Genomic DNA, 18,610 nt, shown 5'->3' with positions numbered 1-18,610 from the left:
GCTGTGGCTGCCCCTGGATCCCTGGCAGTGTCCAAGGCCAGGCTGGAGCAACCTAGGCTAGTGTCCAAGGCCAAGGCTTGGGACCAATCTAGGATAGTGGAAGGTGTCCCTGACATCGCAGAGGGTGGAATGGTATGGCCTTTAAAGATCTCTTCCAACCATTCTCTGATTCTGGGACCAATGTTTTCCAACGTCTCCACTGATGACCCAGCTGGTGGGGCAGGCTGCAGCCTTGGCAAGTTTGCAGGTGATACAGAACTGGGAGGAGAAGCTGATGCAGACAATGGTTGTGTTGCTAGAGGGATGATGACAGGCTGGATAAACACTCCAAGAGAAAGCTTGTGAAGCTATGAAGGGATTTATCAGATCCTGGGTGTTACAGCTCAACCAGACACAAAGCAGCTTTGCAGCAAGGGCCCCCAGGTTCCTGGGGAACACAGAACTGAAGGTACACCAGCAATGGACCCTCACAGCAAAGAAAGCCCTGGGCGCCACAGGCTGCATGAGGCAGAGCCTCACCAGCCCACTGAAGAGGTGATCCCTCCTCTTTGCTCAGCACTGAGAAGCCTGACCTGCAGCACTGGGCTCCCCAGCAGCAGAGACATGCATACACTGCAGCAAGTCCAGCAAAGCACCACAAAGATGATGAAGGGACTGGAGCGTCTGACATGTAAAGAGAAGCTGAGACACCTGTGATTAACCTGAGGAAGAAAAGGCTCAAGGGGGTCTCATAATGTACAAATATCTGATGGATGACAAGGTGGTGTTAGGTCATAGATAGGACTTGATGATCTCAAAGGTCTTTTCTAGTCATGATGATTCTGTGATTCTGATGGGAAGGTGCAGAGATGATGAAGCCAGACTCACCAGTGCCCAGAGAAAGGACAAGAGGAAATAGGCCCAAACTGAAATACAGGAAATTGCATTTAACCGTAAGAGAAAAACCACAAGTTACTCAGAGAGCTTGTGGAGTCACCATCCGTGGAGATATTAAACATCAACTGGATGTAGCCTTGGGCATACAGCTCTTGGTGACCCTGCCCTTGGACATGACACGTCCAAAGATGCTTCCTAATCAGGCACTTTGTTGATTCTCTGAAATCATTGAGCACAAACATTGAGCACTATTCAATAAACAACAAAATGCAAGGAAAATTGCCTGCTGGGAATGAATACCAAGTCAATGTAGAAACGTGTAAAGCCACAGCTACAATAAAAAGCACTCTGGGAAATACAGAAAACATACTTCAGGGTAAAATCCTGCTGTAGCACGAGGATGGCTTGTTGATTAATTACAAGAATGCAGCATTGGAAAGATCTGATTTTATTTATTAGGTTGGGAGTTTTGTATAATCACCAACTTTTAAGTCTTATTGGGTGAATGTCACACTAAAAGCAAGGACTTGCATCTTTTTGCACTCCAGTGAAAACTTCAATCTATGTTGAATTTCCTTAGAAGTCTTCTGTAAAACTGAGGAGCAATCACTGAACTTTCACCAAATGGAAGTCAAAAACCCTACCACATTACCGCTGCCAGGTCCGTTAGAGGTACCTTGCCATATCTTACCTATAAAATTAGATTTTCCTCATTTACAAAAGACTCTGATAACTAATACAGAACATAGGCAAGATGTAACACTGCACATTATACACCTAGAAGTATTTAAATCAACCAAGTGCACAAGGCAGGAACATTAGATCTTTAAAACTTTAAAATCTTCTTTCATTAGTTACATATATTGAACCAGTTTTCAGTTAGGCTGATGCCCCAGAAAACTTTTCCAGCAGAAGCCAAACGCTAATCACTGTCCTGGAGGTTACACTGGGGCTGCAGGATTAGTCATCTTTGGAAACCAGTTGTGGTTGCTCTTATTTTCCTCTCCCACTGCTTTTTCTGATCTGTGGCTGCTGCAGTGGGAGCATTCTCATCAATGTTTTCTCATAAATTCAGCTTACAAACACGAAAGAACAAAACCACTTAAGAATAGCTCACAGATCTCATACCCTACATCCTGCTGCAGAGTGCAGATCCAAAAACTCCTTACACAACTTAAATCATCCTTTGGAGGATTGGAATAAAGAGCTGACTAGTTCTTCCCTCTAAGCCTCTCTCTGCATTTCTTGGTCAAATAGGCTGTGGTGAGGAAGGGCGATACCAAAATGTGAGAAGACATAACAGTTCTCGTTGTCAGATGTTCTCAATAGAAGCCAGAAATGAAAAGAATAGGAGGAGTTGTTCTTACAGTGTTATTAATTCTGCAAATCTGGAATGGCTTGGGTCACTTAGGTCAGTGTGAATGGATGTTGGTGCCTGTTGCCAATTTTTCAGGCGCAACACCTTCAATAAGCAGGTCAGCAATGTTCCCTGTTTCCTTCATACACCTCCTCTCCTCCCCATCCTGTTCCAGCCACGTGGGCAGCCAAGCCAGGTCTGCAGGACCCAGCAGCTCGGGGGCTCTGCCTCTGTTGTATTGTGCTTATGACCCCTCACTGGTGGCACCTGCCTCTTTGATGGAGAATCACTGACTTCGATTCAACCGCTGGGCAGCTGAGAGACTACCCAAAACTACTTCAGAAGGAGAACCATGAGGATGATGCCTCTAATAACTTATACTGTCAATCAAATATTAAATAAAGAAGATTTTTTATTAAAAGAAACCAAACTTTCCACACTCATGCAATCCACAGCTGCAGTTAATTAGAAGAACAGAAACTCTCAGGTATTTTTACTAAGCAGGTCTGCCCTGTGGCTCCTGTGCAGAACATCTCTGCAGCACATATCACAACATCTGCTTCGAGATAATTTGGGATTACTGGAAAAACCCTTGGGTTTTACTATATAAGGTTTATCTCCCGGACTCATCACTTTTAAACTAACATACCAGCCCCACGTCAGCAGACCACTCAGCCATCCTTCTTATGCGCAGCATCCCACTAACCAAATTATGTTTCAAGTGAAAGCCTCCTATGAAGCTACGAGTATGTTGTGAGGTTCTCCCATTTTTAACTGCACTGTTGATTCTTGGGGTTACTGATTAAAAATTATTGCTGAACTAAAATTTTATGTATTTTATGAAGTGGGACACTTTGCACCCAGCCTTAAGAGCCTAAAACTTTAGACCTCTTGTCCTCTACAGTAACAAAATTAATCTCTTGCTGCTTCTGTTCTTCAGAGTCCTTGACCAAAATTTAAAATTTTGTTCATCACCACTGTTCATAAGTACAATTTGAATCCCTTAAGCTCATCCATCTCTGTCTCCAGGAGACATCTGAAAAGACGTTTGCTCCACTGTTCTTCTTGTGAATCATTTGTTACTCAAGATTTGCAAAGTTCTTTGAAATATTGTAGTACTGAGGGTACTGCCCAGTCCCAGGTAGACACCCACACCTCTCTCAGGAGACCTGTGTATGTGGTTTAAACATTTAGTTCTCAACTGATATCAAGATGCAGATACTCCTACTTTAAAAGGGAAAAAATAATATACATTTTGATTCTTCAGGAGTTCTGACTGGAACAACTTAATCAAAAATATCAGTTGTGACAACTCTAGCTGCAGTCAATACTTTCTTTAATTTGACAAATTGGAAGATGTTTTGAATCAGTAACATATGTCTGTTATTTTCTAAGTGAATAATTTTCTATATTTAGGCAATAATTACACATTTTACTAAGCTGCCTTTGCTAGACAAAGTTCATGCAATGCTGTTTGGGAAATCAAAACAGACACCAGTGCATCACCTAGATGAAGAAAGCCAAGAATCCCTGCAGGGCACTCCCTGCTGCCAGTGGCAGCAACTTAAGGAAGCTGCTGGAGGGGCGCACCCAGCGAGGTCAGCAGAGACTACAGAGGGGCTGGACCTCAGCAAAGTTTTTTAGTCTAAGGATAATACTGGCTGAGATGAGCATAAATTCTTTCTCCTTTCAGCTATAAGCTGTTTCAGTACATTCAGCCTGACACGCATTTTGTTAGCATTCTCCTGAACTCTTCAGGCAAGCTATGGCATTTTTCTCCTTTTACTCCCAAAACAATAGCTTATTTACATACTTACCAGAGAATAAGACACCCTCCCAGTGCTGATTAAATGCCAGACGTTACGTAGGAACGCAAAACCCCCGGACTCTGAACATACTGCTACAATGGAAATGCGTGAAAGTAATTTTGTTCCAGTTTCATCTCATGGGAATGTGGGCTCATAAGCATCCAATTAAAAATAATTCTGACTGATTGAGATGTGTTTTAGCTTTACATGCTAATGTGGTAGAATGTGTCTAGAACATGCCTGTGATGGATTTTTAGCAGGGTGGGAGGAATAAAGATTATTATAGAGAAAGAACACCACTCTTGCAATTTTTCCCCTTTCAATTTCATTTTTTGTACTTGAGAATGTAGGGTTTTGGCAACCTGTGCTGTTTTGTACTACTTGGGTCAAATCACCTGGGGAACCTGAGAAGATATCCTTTTTAATGGGAAAATTCCAAGTCAAAATGCAGTCTTTTAAAGAAATCTGTAAGGCAAACAAATCAACAAAATCCTGCATGGCAATCTGCCTGTAACTTCCATTTTTTATGCCAAAAGAAGCCACTTTGATCTGCTCATCTGACACAAGGCATAAGAATTCCCTCAGCTACTTCCTCCTTCAAGTCCAATAGCTTTGGCTGGACTTGGACATATCTTTTAGGAGAGCATCCAATCTCATTTAAAAATTCCAATCTAGGAAAATCTAGAGCCCTTGTTAAACTATTCCAGTGACTCACACAACATGTAAAAAAAGATGGACCAGTCTCAGCTGGGTTTGCTTTCCGGCTACTGAAGTGCATTGTATTTTTGCATAGAATCACAGAATCTCCTGAGCTGGAAGGGACCCACCAGGACCATCCATTCCAGCCCCTGGCCCTGCACACACACCCCAAAATCCCACCCTGGGCATCCCTGGCAGCGCTGTCCAAACGCTCCTGGAGCTCTGGCAGCCTCGGGGCCGTGCCCATTCCCTGGGGAGCCTGGGCAGTGCCCAGCACCCTCTGGGGGAAGAGCCTTTCCCTGATCTCCAACCTAAACCTCCCCTGACATACCTTATTAAAGAACCCCTTATTGAAGGATTTATTTACCCTTAATCTTCCGAATAATTTAAGGAGTAAACTCATAAAAATGCCATAGTGTACATCTGATTTCTTTCAAAGTCAACCTGGACCTTTTATCTTGGAGCATGATCTATATGTGTGAAACTCCACCAGATTTATGAAAATGTACCTTGCTTTCATCAAGCTTAGACAACTACATTTTTATATCAGCAATCTCTCCCCTTCACTGATCACTCCTTCCCTAAAAACTATTTTTGATATTTAATTTTAAATAGGGCAGGACTTAACCAATCAATGCAGAGGGTTTCCACTAGACATGCACCCACTTGATAAGCATCCAGTTAAACTCTATTTGAGACCTGCAAGCCAGGAAATTCTTCACCCAGTGAATACCCACAGCATTGATTTTATATCTCACTGGTTTCTTGATCATTATGCTCTGCAGTACAAAGATAAATAATCTGTAATAGAATTATTTATAAACAATTGTGCTCTGCCAAGTCACTCTATGTTGAGTGTAAAGTGATCCTTCCATAATAAACAACTCCAAGCCTTCAATAAAATCATGAGCAGCTGACTAAAAATCACAACCACAAAGCAATAAAAAACTATATTCATTCAACAGCCCTCTGACCTTTATTTTTTTTTAATTCTATTTTTCCCACAAAGAAAAATTATTAAATGAGCTGGATTTTGGGGAAATGTTGTTCCACACCAACACAGCAGCCAAAAAAAAAGCCTCATCTCCTGACCTGTGCCCCCAGCTCAGAAACTGAGTCCCCACAAACCATCTTGTAGGGAAGCTCAGAGAACAGAGTTTCCATAGAAATTTACAGGCCACTCTAGAAAAATCTCAGCATATGGGTATTAACAAACCAGCCTGCATCCTTGAAGAAATATTAATGCAGTTTGTCTTTTTTCCTTTGACAATTTTCACTTGTTCTATTTACTTTTTACTTAATTAAATTCTGTCAGCTGTTCCATGGTCTGCCTAAGACTAAAGTTTAAAATACACCATAACCACTGGAATCAATGACTATTGGTTGACTATTACAGCAACTCACAGCACTGGGCAGGCACTGAAAATAAAAAGTAAAACTGTGCACATTAAACCCAGTAGGAAAAAGACCACATTTGAGACTTCAGATTAAACACTGGCAATGGCAGCAGCTAGAATTTATCAGTGGCACAAGACAAAAAAATTTGTTCATTGTCACTAGAATGTACCATTTCCAACTCTTGACATTAAAGGCTGAAGACATTATGCCATATGTTTCAATAACAAGAAAAATTTCCCAACCCGCCCATAACGATACTCTCTGATAATGCAATGACACTGCAACCCTTGAATGGTACTAATCCAGTTCCCATCAGCCTCTCAGCTTGGCAGGATGCTGAGCAGATATCACTGAATGGTGTTTGAGAGAACAGAAAGGGAAAAGAGAAGGAAAAAGACCCACAGATCACTGGTAAAATTCCAGCTTTGGAAGCAAAGTGCAAAATCTTGTTAAAATATCCTGCAGAAGACGAATGGTTTTAGCCAGTATGGTCAAAAAACCCCCCAAGTTTGTTTATTTTTTAAATGTACTTAAATCTACCAAATTTTTACCTCTATTGGAGAAATAAATTTTTCTTTGGGGAAAAATATTTTAAATTATGCTATCTACCATTCCAAAAATAGCTTGTTTTAGTGATAAATGAAGTGAAGCTGGTTCTTGTCTGTGACAGATCCAGATTCTGCCATCTTCATTACTCTACTTCTAATCCTATGACAAATGTGGGGCCATTCATGAAAGCTCTGACAGGTTAAGCTCACAGTGAAATAAGGATCAATGTTCATCCTATCCCTGGAAGTGTTCCAGGCCAGGTTGGACGGGGCTTGGAGCAACGTGGGATAGTGGAAGGTGTCCCTGGAGGGGGGGGGAATGGAATGGGCTTTAGGGTCCCTTCCAGCCCAAAGCATTTAATGACTCCAGGCAAGGCTGATACATTGACTATTTTACTTGCACCAACTTAGGGTGAGATTTTTACACTAACTGCCTAAAAACTCAATGGCAACAAATGCTCAGGATCGTCAGAGAAAAAGAATTCACATCTGTCAAGCCTCATTTGAAAGAATACGAATTGCTGCACATCTCCACATAACACTAATCCACGCAAAAGCCATTTAAGGTTCAATAATAAACATATTTGCCTCACGTTTTTCCCCACTTTCCCTTCACAGACTAAAGTCAAAGAAAATATATCAGAGCTGCAAATGTTTAAGCTGTTTTTGAGGATGATACCTTGACACTTCTCCTGCAGTGTCAGGTCAGTAATCCATACCAGGACAAAGGACTGGGATCCAGGTTCTATGCCCCAGCACAGCTCACACTCCAAGGAAAAAGGAACTGGCAACTGGGTAATGAATTCAAGTTGGCTTTAAGCAGCACTTTACCATCAGGTTGCAGCAACAGAACCATTTCAGGTAATGAACAGCATTTCTCAAAGCTAACCTCCAAGGCCCTGATCGTGCTAAGGCGGCACATTCTTGAATGAATGTAATTGCACAATGCCATTGACTCTGATGGCATGGGAGAAGGACGGCTGCAAAGCTGATTCTCCATACAATGTGCCAGAACACTTCTGAAAGGGAGCATTGTAATCCTGTGAGATACATTTTGCTGTTGAAACAAACCTAGCATTAAGAAATAAAAGATAAGCAAAATGGGTAAACTAAATGTCGATTTGATATTGTATTTCTTAGTCTAATTTAAATTAATCCATAATAAATTTTACCTCTGCTACTTTAAGACATATTTACCCAATTTACAAGGCTCAGCAGAACTGTATTTCCTGCTTTCACACACAGTGTCAAGCTCGCTATGAAACTAAAACTGTCCAGAATTTGTTCAGCATCCCAGAACTAATCATTGCTTGTTAGCTGCCTCTTTGCTAGTACATGCACTAAGCCAGTCTGCCTTCAAAAGCAATTTTCCTGAGCTTGACTGCAACCCAAAGAGGGTTTAAAACAAAACAGGAACACACATGAGCATTAAAACATCACACAATGAACATGCAATGCAAAAGGAAATAGTTAAGAGTGGCAAACATATCTCACATCACAAAGCACAGTTGCTGCAATAAACAATATATAGCACAGTCACCACAGAATTATTAAATATTAGAAATTTCACATAAAAAACTGCTATGCTAATACTGTGCCTAATAAAACATGTATTGTATCCACTATGTTTCTAGAATTTGCAAGAGACTGAAAGCAACACTGGCACTAAATCCAAATGAAAGCTGCCTGGAAAACTGGTACTGTGGGCTTGCTCCCCGTGGGATAGCAAAATATGTGCTATTTCGCATTCCCTCCTCCCTGCTTTAACCAGTGTTGGCTGCTCAGTAAGTGAGGGGTGTGGTGTGCCTGTGTGACATGTCACCACCAGGATCTCCCACACATCCATGGTACATTGAAAATCTTAGAAACACAGAAAGGTTTGGGTTGGAAGGGACCTAAGGGCCATGTATTACCACACCCCCTGCCATGGGCAGGGACACCTTCCACTGTCCCAGGTTGCTCCAGGTCCCATCCAGCCTGGCCTTGGACACTGCCAGGGATCCAGGGGCAGCCACAGCTGCTCTGGGCACCCTGGGCCAGGGCCTGCCCACCCTCACAGACAGCAATTCCTTCCCAATCTCCCATCCAGCCCTGCCCTCTGGCACTGGGAAGCCATTCCCTGGGTCCTGTCCCTCCATGCCTTGGCCCCAGTCCCTCTGCAGCTCTCCTGGAGCCCCTTTAGGCCCTGCCAGGGGCTCTGAGCTCTCCCTGGAGCCTTCTCTTGTGCAGCTGAACACCCCCAGCTGTCCCAGGCTGGCTGCAGAGCAGAGGGGCTCCAGCCCTGGAGCATCTCGGTGGCCTCCTCTGGACTGGCTGCAGCAGCTCCAGGTCCTTGTGCTGTTGTTCCCCAGGGCTGGGGCAGCTCTGCAGGTGGGGTCTCCCCTGAGTGGGGCAGAGGGGCAGAATCCCCCTCCCCTGCTGCCCACAATGCTTTTGAACATGTTTTATCCAAAGATTAATATATTTGCACATAAAATGTACCAAATAGTAATGAAAACTGTAATTCTTTGGTAAGTACAAAGACAGGCTGTAACACCATCTGTGGGTATCAAAGCATCTTTAGAGACCTGCTGCTCAGGGCTAAGTTTTATATCCTTTGCCAGGAGCACTGGACAGAAGGGTGGCGATTTATAAATCAAAGTAATTAATTATCCTCTGCCTTTAGTAATTTATAAATTCCATCTCTTCTCCATACAGTCTGATCACACAATAAAACATTGCAGTACTTAATACAGGATGGATGCATGGATTCACACAAAAAAACTTCTGACACCTCAGTTATTCTGTTGTATTTGATGCTATTTACAGAACCAGACAGGCAAATTTCCTGAGCATACAGCTTTTCTAATCATCCAGTACCAAAACAACAATAGAGAATTAGCCATTTAAAACTGCTACCTCTATATTTTTCCAGCAGCAATTTTTATTTCAAATCCTCTGTTCTCCTCCTATCTCAAAAAAAGATAATCTGTAATGAAAATATGAGATTTTATGGTCTCCCAGATTAATGTATTCTAATATATCTCAACTGATGTATAAATCCCATTTCAGAAAGTGATACCAGAAAAAAAATTTCTCCATCAGTTTTGTACGGGGTATAACTAGATGAACATTTTTGCTCTAAAAACTTCACAAGCCTGTTACATGAAAACACATATCGTGTCATCAGTGCTTATTTTCATCCACAGAACACCTGAAAGATCCAATATTCACGGAGTAGCACTTAGTCTCCCAAGGATGATTTTGGCAACTTAATGTGTAGTACTATCACTGTACAGAATTACCAAAATTTCATGGAAAACAAGCTGGGAGAACTACACTATTACTTTTACCTTTTCAGGATATCATTCCTACATTACATCTAAAAGAAGATTTTAGTGTGGACTGCCCTTATTATTAGTATTCATTTTAAAATAAGCCTTTGAAATCACAGGCTTTTGACTACTTTAATACCATATCCCTGTTCCAAATTAATCTGGAGAATGCCCCTGGGACAGCTAGATTTTCACCTCCTGTTGAGATCTTCAGAGTAATTCTCCATCATTATGTACTACTATAAAATTTTTTCTTTGTACAAAAAGAGCTATTTCAGCTTGCATGCCATATTTTCTTCCCTTGACAATCAAGCTGGTTTTACTTATGTTTACTGTGTGGTCCCTTGCTATTGTGTGCTGGCTTAGCTGGGAAGCTGCATTTCCACCCTGGATGCTTTCCATGTTCTGATCAATTTTGTCACGCAATTTTTTCCTTGTTTTCCCAAAGCTTCTAGGATCTTGGTTAATATACTTAATTATCCACAGCATCAACAATGAAATAGTAAAACTTAAATTTTTAGTTAGAGTAAACAGCTAAGAGAAATCCTTTGGGTATGGCAAGTAGGACTTACTCTTAAATTCACCCTTTATACAGTTTCTTTAAAGCATCTATAATTCTGTATCACAAACAAGGATTTGGGGCTGATGAATTCTCATCATTCTTATATAATTAAAAGTGATCAGGCATAGAAACAAGAGAGTTCCTTCTTAATTGTCAGTCTCTTCTCCCAAGTAACAACCGACAGAAGAGGAAATGGACTCAAGCTGTGTCAGCAAAGGTTTAGGTTGGATATTGGGAAAAAATTGTTAACCCCAAGAGTGGGCAGGCACTGACACAGCTGCCCAGGGCAGTGGTAGAGTTCTCATCTCTGCAGAGGTTCAGAAGCCATGTGGATGTGGCACTTGGGGACATGGGACAGTGGTGGCCTTGGCAGTGCTGGAGGAATGGTTGGACTCCAAGATCTTGGAGGGCTTTTCCAGCATAAACAATTCTGTGATTAACTGCCACGAAAATTTCCTGAACTTGAGGGAAAAGTTCTATCATTTCCATTCTTGAAAAGCAATTTATATAGACAATATTACAAATAAAACAATGGTGTCAAGGAAGTATTAGACACTTGCATGTAAGACAACTTAAATATCTGCACCAATTCCAAACAAACTGTGCAACTGCAATGGAAGTCTTGTGAATCACAGCTCATGTTCTTATGTCAAATCTTTGGAAATGGATTAAAATACTTTAACATAAAAAGCACTTAAATCTTCCAAAGGCCAAAGAATTTGTGGTCTAAATTTGAAAAGACAAACCCAAACCATTATTAGACTCCCATTTCTAACACACTTTTTAGATATATACATCAAGGATGCCATAAAGACATAAACCATCCCCTTAGAAATTAAAATTATTCATCAGTTAACTGAAAACATGCACAGATCAGTCACAGTGCATGCAGCATGCAGTAAATGGAGAGCAGAGGTTAATAACCTGGAAGCATAGGATCTGAGAATGTGAGAACAAGTTAAAGACAAGAGTTCCTCTCCATTGTCACTGAGGGTCGAGAAGCAATGCTGCAGCGTAGAGCAGTGGGAGTGGGGGAAATACAGTTTGTCCAAGACATACACATATCTCCGCAAGTGGCGGCAGGTATAACTGAAAGACAAGGGTAGAGGGAGACAAAACAGAAAAAGAGGTGTTTTCCTTTAAGAAAGCTAATTCATGGTTTAACATCCCTGGCTTTTGTGCCAAGAGTCAATGGAAGATGCCAAGAAAGCAATGGAGCGGTTTGACATAAAACAACAGTTTCAAGAAACAGAGGGATCTGTTTGCCCCTGTGCCCACACGCTGGTTCTGTCACTGCTGCACGGGGAACTCGCCAAGTCTCACACATCAGACACAATAATTTGGGCTTCTTTTGGATGTGTGTGTCATTTCTCTCCCCCCCCATCCCTTTCTTTTCTTGATATCATCTTTATCCCAAGTTTTATCCCTCTCTCAAGATGCCCAAAAATTATAAAGACAGGAGGCTGGCCCCTGGTTTACAAAGATTACCTTTAAAAAAAAGACTGAAAACATTCACAAAATTTAACTGTCTTTCATGGAAACTGACAGTTGACTTACAGGGAAAAAAATCACACAGAATTATTGATCAGTGGGAACTGCTCTTGAGCCTGGGATTTCAGTGGTAGAGTATTCTTGTATTTAATTCTAGTTGCTCAAACACGATGCTTAATCATAACAGGGTTACTCAATTAAGACTTGTCCAGCTTTTCCACGAAAAACTATAGTTACTTCCATGAAGTAACTATAGAGCAAGCAATAAAACATTTTAAATTGATATTAAGCAACCCTGAATGAGCCTGAGTAAAAGATATATTTATTGCCTATGCCTGTGCACAGGATATTCTCCCACTCATAGTGGAAAGGAAAATAAGTTCATTAGCGTAGTTCACCTGCAACAAACTCCATCACTGGTAAAGTCTGAGGCACACAGAAAATATAATCTCAACTACCTTTTATTATAGGGTTTGTATAGAAAATACTTCACTGCATAATGGTGCACAGCCCAGGGCGTGCCAAACGTGATGACATGATGTGATGTGATGATGTGACTCAGTCATTTTACAGCTCAACTTGGTAATCCTGGAGGTCTTTTCCAACCTTAATGATTCTGTGACTCTAAGTCATCCAGAAAGTGCTTTAACCAGCCTAATATATTGTGAGATAAAAACGCCAGCAGATGATGGTCCTACCAGGCTCTGCTGCCCTCATTTGCAGCCAGGGGACATGGCTCTCTCCAGGAAAGACATACTCATGGAGTGCTAAACTGGGGACGTTTCCCATGGAGATTTATGAAATTGTCTTTTGCTGATTTTGGCAAGAATCAACAAACACCTGAATGCTAGGCTCCAGCATTCTCACCAAATCAAAAACCCCCATTGTTTCGTGGCTTCATAGGTGGAAAATTGGCCCAGGGGTTATTCACCCAACCACCTGCATTTCACAGGCTAGTCTCTCTCTAAATCCCTACCTGACATAGTCACATGTGGCTGAAACACTGAGACAAAATCATTGTGTACCTTGAGCAAAGAACAGGACAAAAAGAGTTCCACCAAGAGCTGATCAGTGCAATCAGTGGGGCTCAAAGCCCAAGACTATCAAAACCAACACCTCCCTCTGCTTTGCTTTAAACAACACTCACTACTGGGTTAAATCAGTCCTATCTTTGCTCTGGAAACTGAGGAACACAAAACCCCTCTTGGCACTTCATTTGCAGATATAATAATTTTCAGATGAAGTAGCTTCAAGGAAGCAATTTCCTAAGCTTTCATGACTTTTCTGCTTTCCTGACCACAGCATGTTCTGAGCAACACAGGCTATTCTATTCACTCCATAGGCCAGGGATGGAGAAGGATTTACAGGATCCCATACTGAGGAAAATCCTCAAACCACAAACCTGCCCTTCCAGCTACCCAGAGAGGCCACATAATTTTTCCAAAACCAGATTAAAGAGCATATTTTAGAATGACGATGCTTAGAAGATTTAAGTGATTTTAAGTCCACTGTTACCATTTACTGTATTTAGCCAGGCTTACTAGAAAACTCCTTCCAGCCATTCAATCTTGTTAGATTTATCAAGAAATTGAAAGGGCCTTCCATTATAGAATTCCAGAATGGTTTGGGTTGGAATGAAGCTTAAAGCTCATCCCATCCCACCCTCTGCCATGGGCAGGGACACCTTCCACTGTCCCAGGTTGCTCCAAGCCCTGTCCACCCTGGCCTTGGACACTGCCAGGGATCCAGGGGCAGCCACAGCTGCTCTGGGCACCCTGTGCCAGGGCCTGCCCACCCTCCCAGACAGCAATTCCTTCCCAATCTCCCATCCAGCCCTGCCCTCTGGCACTGGGAAGCCATTCCCTGTGTCCTGTCCCTCCATGCCTTGTCCCCAGTCCCTCTGCAGCTCTCCTGGAGCCCCTTTAGGCCCTGCCAGGGGCTCTGAGCTCTCCCTGGAGCCTTCTCTTGTGCAGGTGTGCACCCCCAGCTCTCCCAGGCTGGCTCCACAGAGAAAGTGATATCACCTGTCTTTGATCCCTGTCAACATTCTCCATAGACTGGAAGAACAATACTTGATCCCCTGATCACCATCACTATATTTAGGCTTAACTGACCAACTGGATCAGCCCACAGCATGTGGTGGGAAGAGGAGAAGTTTCCCCAAAACATCACCCAGAGGTTCTGGAGACACACACAGGGTGACATAGTGCCAGCAGCACTCCCCTCCATTGGCTGTTCCTATTTTCAAAGCTGAACTTGTCTACTGAGAAGTTTTATGTTAAACCCACACCAAAAGCAATGCAATCCCATAACTCCATGGCTGTTCACAGCCACTTTGACCAGCAGAACTTACACCATATTGAAGACTAAGCATCTCTGTTATTAAATCCTCTAAAGTAAATCAGAATAAAATCAAGGCTTAAGAGCAGAGTTTCTTTAAGACCATGTACATTAAGAGACATTGACATAAATTTTCACTGACTGCTTGTGAGTTTGAAATCAGTTTATTTGATCCACCAGATATGAGGTCTCCAGCTACATCTACTTTTACATGTTACTGAAATTCTTGTTTCTGCTTGGTTTTGGGGGACATTTCTTTAACTTTATAGCAAAAGGCTATCCTCAACTACAATGTAGTACTGAAATTTTTGAAAAAGCACTACTGCAAAAAATAAAGACCATCATATTTGACTGATGGGGTGTGTCTGCGTGTGTGTGCTTGTGTATTATTCAGGTATTCTGTTTACCTGGAGGATGAAAATGTAGCTCACACTGTAATAAATCCCACTTCAAAAGACTGTAATCCTCTCATATAAAAAGCCATCTGATCAACATTTTGAATTCTGGTAAGACAACATGACAGTGTCAACTTCTAAAAGCTAAAAGGTAGAGTGCCCTGTTACAAAACTGTATCAGGGAAATTAGGGTGGAAATTAGGAGTTATCCCAATCGAAAAAAAAGTAACTATTCATGTATTACAGTAAGCTTTCACTCTCTTTATTTTTTGGTAATAAAAATAATAAAACTCCTCTTTTGCCTTCCCACTACACAAAAATACACAGTGACATTCAATAGAAATTTAAATTTATGAAATAAAAGTTCCACATTCTCCATTAAAACTTGAAGTTAATAATGTTCTTTGTCTTTAACAGCCATGGCTATGAAAGCCACAGAACCCCAAAATTTTCAGATCCAGAGTGACAGAAGTCAGCATCAATATTTTGGAGACTAAAATGCCAGGATCCTTTCTGTCTGATAGTTCCCCATCTCTCATACTGGATGAGCTGCGGCCCCCTGTGATTACAGAATATCAGCTGGATGGAAACGTAAACATGGAAACCCAACAACATCTTTAAGATAAGAGAAGATGCTCAAAACTGACAGGCATTATGGCAAAGCACCAAACTCAGTCTTTATAACGGCAGAAAGAAGCATTTAGAAGGCTCCAAGGATTTACTTCCATAGGTATTTTTATAGGTTTCTTGTTTTCCACTTTCTCTTCTACACATTGAGGGTGGAGAATTGAAAGAGACAAAAATTGAACAAAACACCAAAACCACCATAAAAACCACTTACTTGCTAACCATCAATAATGTGAATTTTGGAATAAAAATACACCTACAGTTATTCAATACTGTAAGAGACAGCACAGAGAACCTGACATCTGTGAAGAAGCCTGTAAACTACCTGCTATTTGAGAATTTTTTCTACTCATGTTTCTGGCACCCATTAATATTTCCTTCCCTGATCCTGGCACTGTCTAATCTTGCCCAGCAGCTGGGATGGGCAGGGACAAAGCTGCAGAACTGGCTGGCAAATGAAAATGAAAAAAAGAGAAGAGAAAAGGAAAAAAAAAGGAAAAAAACCCCAAACAAACCACATTAGTCAGCTGTATCAACCTTCTAGAAAAAAATAAAAAAGAGAATTGGCTCAAAGGGATAATTGGTCCTGCTTTTAACTCTCCCCAACTTCTGAACTGTCCTTTCCTCTGCCACCCTCCAAGGACAGCCTGTTCTCATCAAGAGGTGAACGCCTTCATCTGACTGCTGTGAGAATACTCTCACCCATTTATCCCAATCTCCTGTAATCCTGGAGCTCTGGTACTCTGCCTGAGAGCTTTTTAGATTTGTCTGAACCAGAAGTAGTTAAAATGAAGGCTGAGACCCTCTACTGTACTCACCGCTCAATGCCTGATACTCAGGCACATGTAGGGGAAACAGGTCATTTCTATATACATATAAAAATTAACCCAGTATATCTACATTTATTTGCAATTAAATGCAGTTTTGATGAAGGCAAAGAAAAGTCTTCTTTCCTAAGAGCCTGGCTAACCCCAAACAGTAAAGGTATTCTGATGACAGCAGTTAAACAAGGGCATCAAAGACACACTTTAAAATCTACAGAAGTTTGATGCTGAGAGCCAGAGGGAAAGTGGAGGTTTCTGCATGAAGAGAACAGAATATTTTCAGTAGGAAGGGACCTGCAAGTTCTCTGTAGTACAGCTGCCTGACCGGTTCACAGCTGACCAAGCTAAAGCATGTTAAAGCACTGACAGAGGTTGCCCAGAGCAGCTGTGGCTGCCCCTGGATCCCTGGAAGTGTCCAAGGCCAGGCTGGACGGGGCTTGGAGCAATGTGGGGTAGTGGAAGGTGCCCCTACGGCAGAGGGTTGAAATGATGTAAGACTAAAGGTCCCTTCCAACCCAAACCATTCTGGGACTCCATGACGGTCCATCTCTCCAGGAAAGTCTGTTCCAGGGTTTTACCACCGTCTCAGTAAAGAAATGCTTCCTAATTTCCAGTCTGAACCTCCCCTGGGCAGTTTTGAACCATTCCCACACCTCCCCGGGATCTAGTGATAGGACAAGACGTGACTCCCTTCCTCAGGAAGGTGCTGCAGGGAGCAATGAGGTCATGCCTCAGCCTCCTTCTGTCCAAACTACTCAAGCCCGGACTCTTCAGCTGCTCCTCACAGGACAGTCCTTCCAGCCCTCTCACCATCTTAGTTGCCCTTCCCTGGATGCATCCAAGGACCTTCACATCCTTCTTAGATGGTGTGTCCAGAACCACACACAGTGCCTGAAATGAGACTACAATAACACTGGGCGAAGTGGGACAATAGCTTCCCTTGACCAACTCATTTTGCTGTGTTTGATGCACCCCAGGATGTGGTTTTCCATCTGGGATGCCAGGGCACAGAAGGATGTCACAGCTTCCTACAACTTTAGTTATCCCCCTGATCATCTGGAAGCCATCCAAGCACCTTGCGTGAAACATGCAGATAGTCAAAACAACAAATAAATAAGACTTTGCTAAAGACTCTCCCAAAGTTTCTCTGAAAATTTCAACATCCTAAATGGTCACTGCAATTATTTTGGTTTAGGTGATAATATCACTACCAATATTTAATTCAAACTTGACATTAATTCAAGAAGTGTACATAAGACAACAGCCAAAGACTAAACACCTAGCAAAAATAAGAGTTTGAAAATAAGAAGTGCTGAAATTCATGATACGCTTACATTCATTTTTTTAATCCAAAATTTAAGACTTGAACAAGACAACAGCACCAAGCAAAACATGCAAAGCCACTTACATCCTTATTTGTTTAAACTAGAAAGCTGATATTTTCTCTAGTGAAGTCAACTGCAATTTTAAAATAAATTTATCAAAGCCAAAAATGTAAACAGCACCAGGCCAACATATCAACAACACAGAAAGGAAGCAAATTGGGCAGGGTACAGAAAAATGGTATAAAACCAGTGTTCACTAACCCCTCTACAAATACAACCTGGGCTGAAACAGCATATACAGGATTCAAAAGAAAAATTCCCAGTATTAATGTTTAAGTAATCATAATTCATAATCTTCCTCTTGGCACATGCCAGATTTTATGAGAGCTATAAATCTTTAACATTATTGATAAAAAGAAAGGTCTTGAAGACATACATGCCATGTGTATTAATTAGCTCAGAGAAACTAGATTAATCTGCAGCAATAAAAAAAAGCCAATTCTGCTAAGCCTGATTAAATATTTAGGTCATATTGTTTCTGTGGCAGAATTTGAAAAATGCACAGCAAATAACATCTTTCCCTGAGCTTGAAGACTTAATCACTGTATTTTCAAAAGGCACTTGTGTTACAACACGACTCTACAGGAAAGCCAATATGAAGGTCTTTAAAAGAAAAATAAATGAAAGTATAAGCTAATTAAACTAGTACACGTTACTCAACACACCAAACTACCTCTGTACACGTGGGCAGAACGTCACGACATGCAGCGAACATTTTATTACTGTTCATGTTTGATAACTTGTGTTCTAGGAAGTCCTATTAGTCACTACTCCTCTGTTCCCAAAGACAAACACAACTAAAATACATTCTGTACTCAAACACTAAATATATGATAACAACAATTTATTAGATCATCCACTTCATGAAAACTGATTTATATTCTGCCTGAAATATCACCAATTAATGTTATTTCATACAGTATAAAGAGCTGAAAGGCAAATCATCTCTCCGCCTATCTGAAGGCCAGGTTGGACAGGGCTTGGAG

The 18,610-nt window shown here is 41.5% G+C and overlaps 1 protein-coding gene across 11 annotated transcripts in view; it reads right to left on the bottom strand.

Annotated features, from left to right (window-relative positions):
- Positions 1-18,610, bottom strand: part of DYM (dymeclin) — a 208,001-nt gene that overhangs the window by 78,358 nt on the left and 111,033 nt on the right. For 7 of the 11 annotated variants that reach the window (XM_042028189.1, XM_042028179.1, XM_042028181.1 and 4 more), the window contains one exon: positions 11,487-11,651. The exons of the other annotated variants lie outside the window; for them this stretch is intronic. In XM_042028189.1, coding sequence (XP_041884123.1) covers positions 11,487-11,651 — 165 coding nt within the window. The remainder of the gene's footprint in view (positions 1-11,486; positions 11,652-18,610) is intronic. 11 annotated transcript variants of the gene reach the window in all.

This window comes from Corvus kubaryi, unplaced genomic scaffold, assembly GCF_017639235.1.
Source record: "Corvus kubaryi isolate FWS band 111438036 unplaced genomic scaffold, C.kubaryi_AGA036_p1.0 37308, whole genome shotgun sequence".
NCBI classification, from domain to species: domain Eukaryota; kingdom Metazoa; phylum Chordata; class Aves; order Passeriformes; family Corvidae; genus Corvus; species Corvus kubaryi.
The sequence above is the reverse complement of the archived record's forward strand: the minus strand, read 5'-3'. Positions and strand labels throughout refer to the sequence as shown.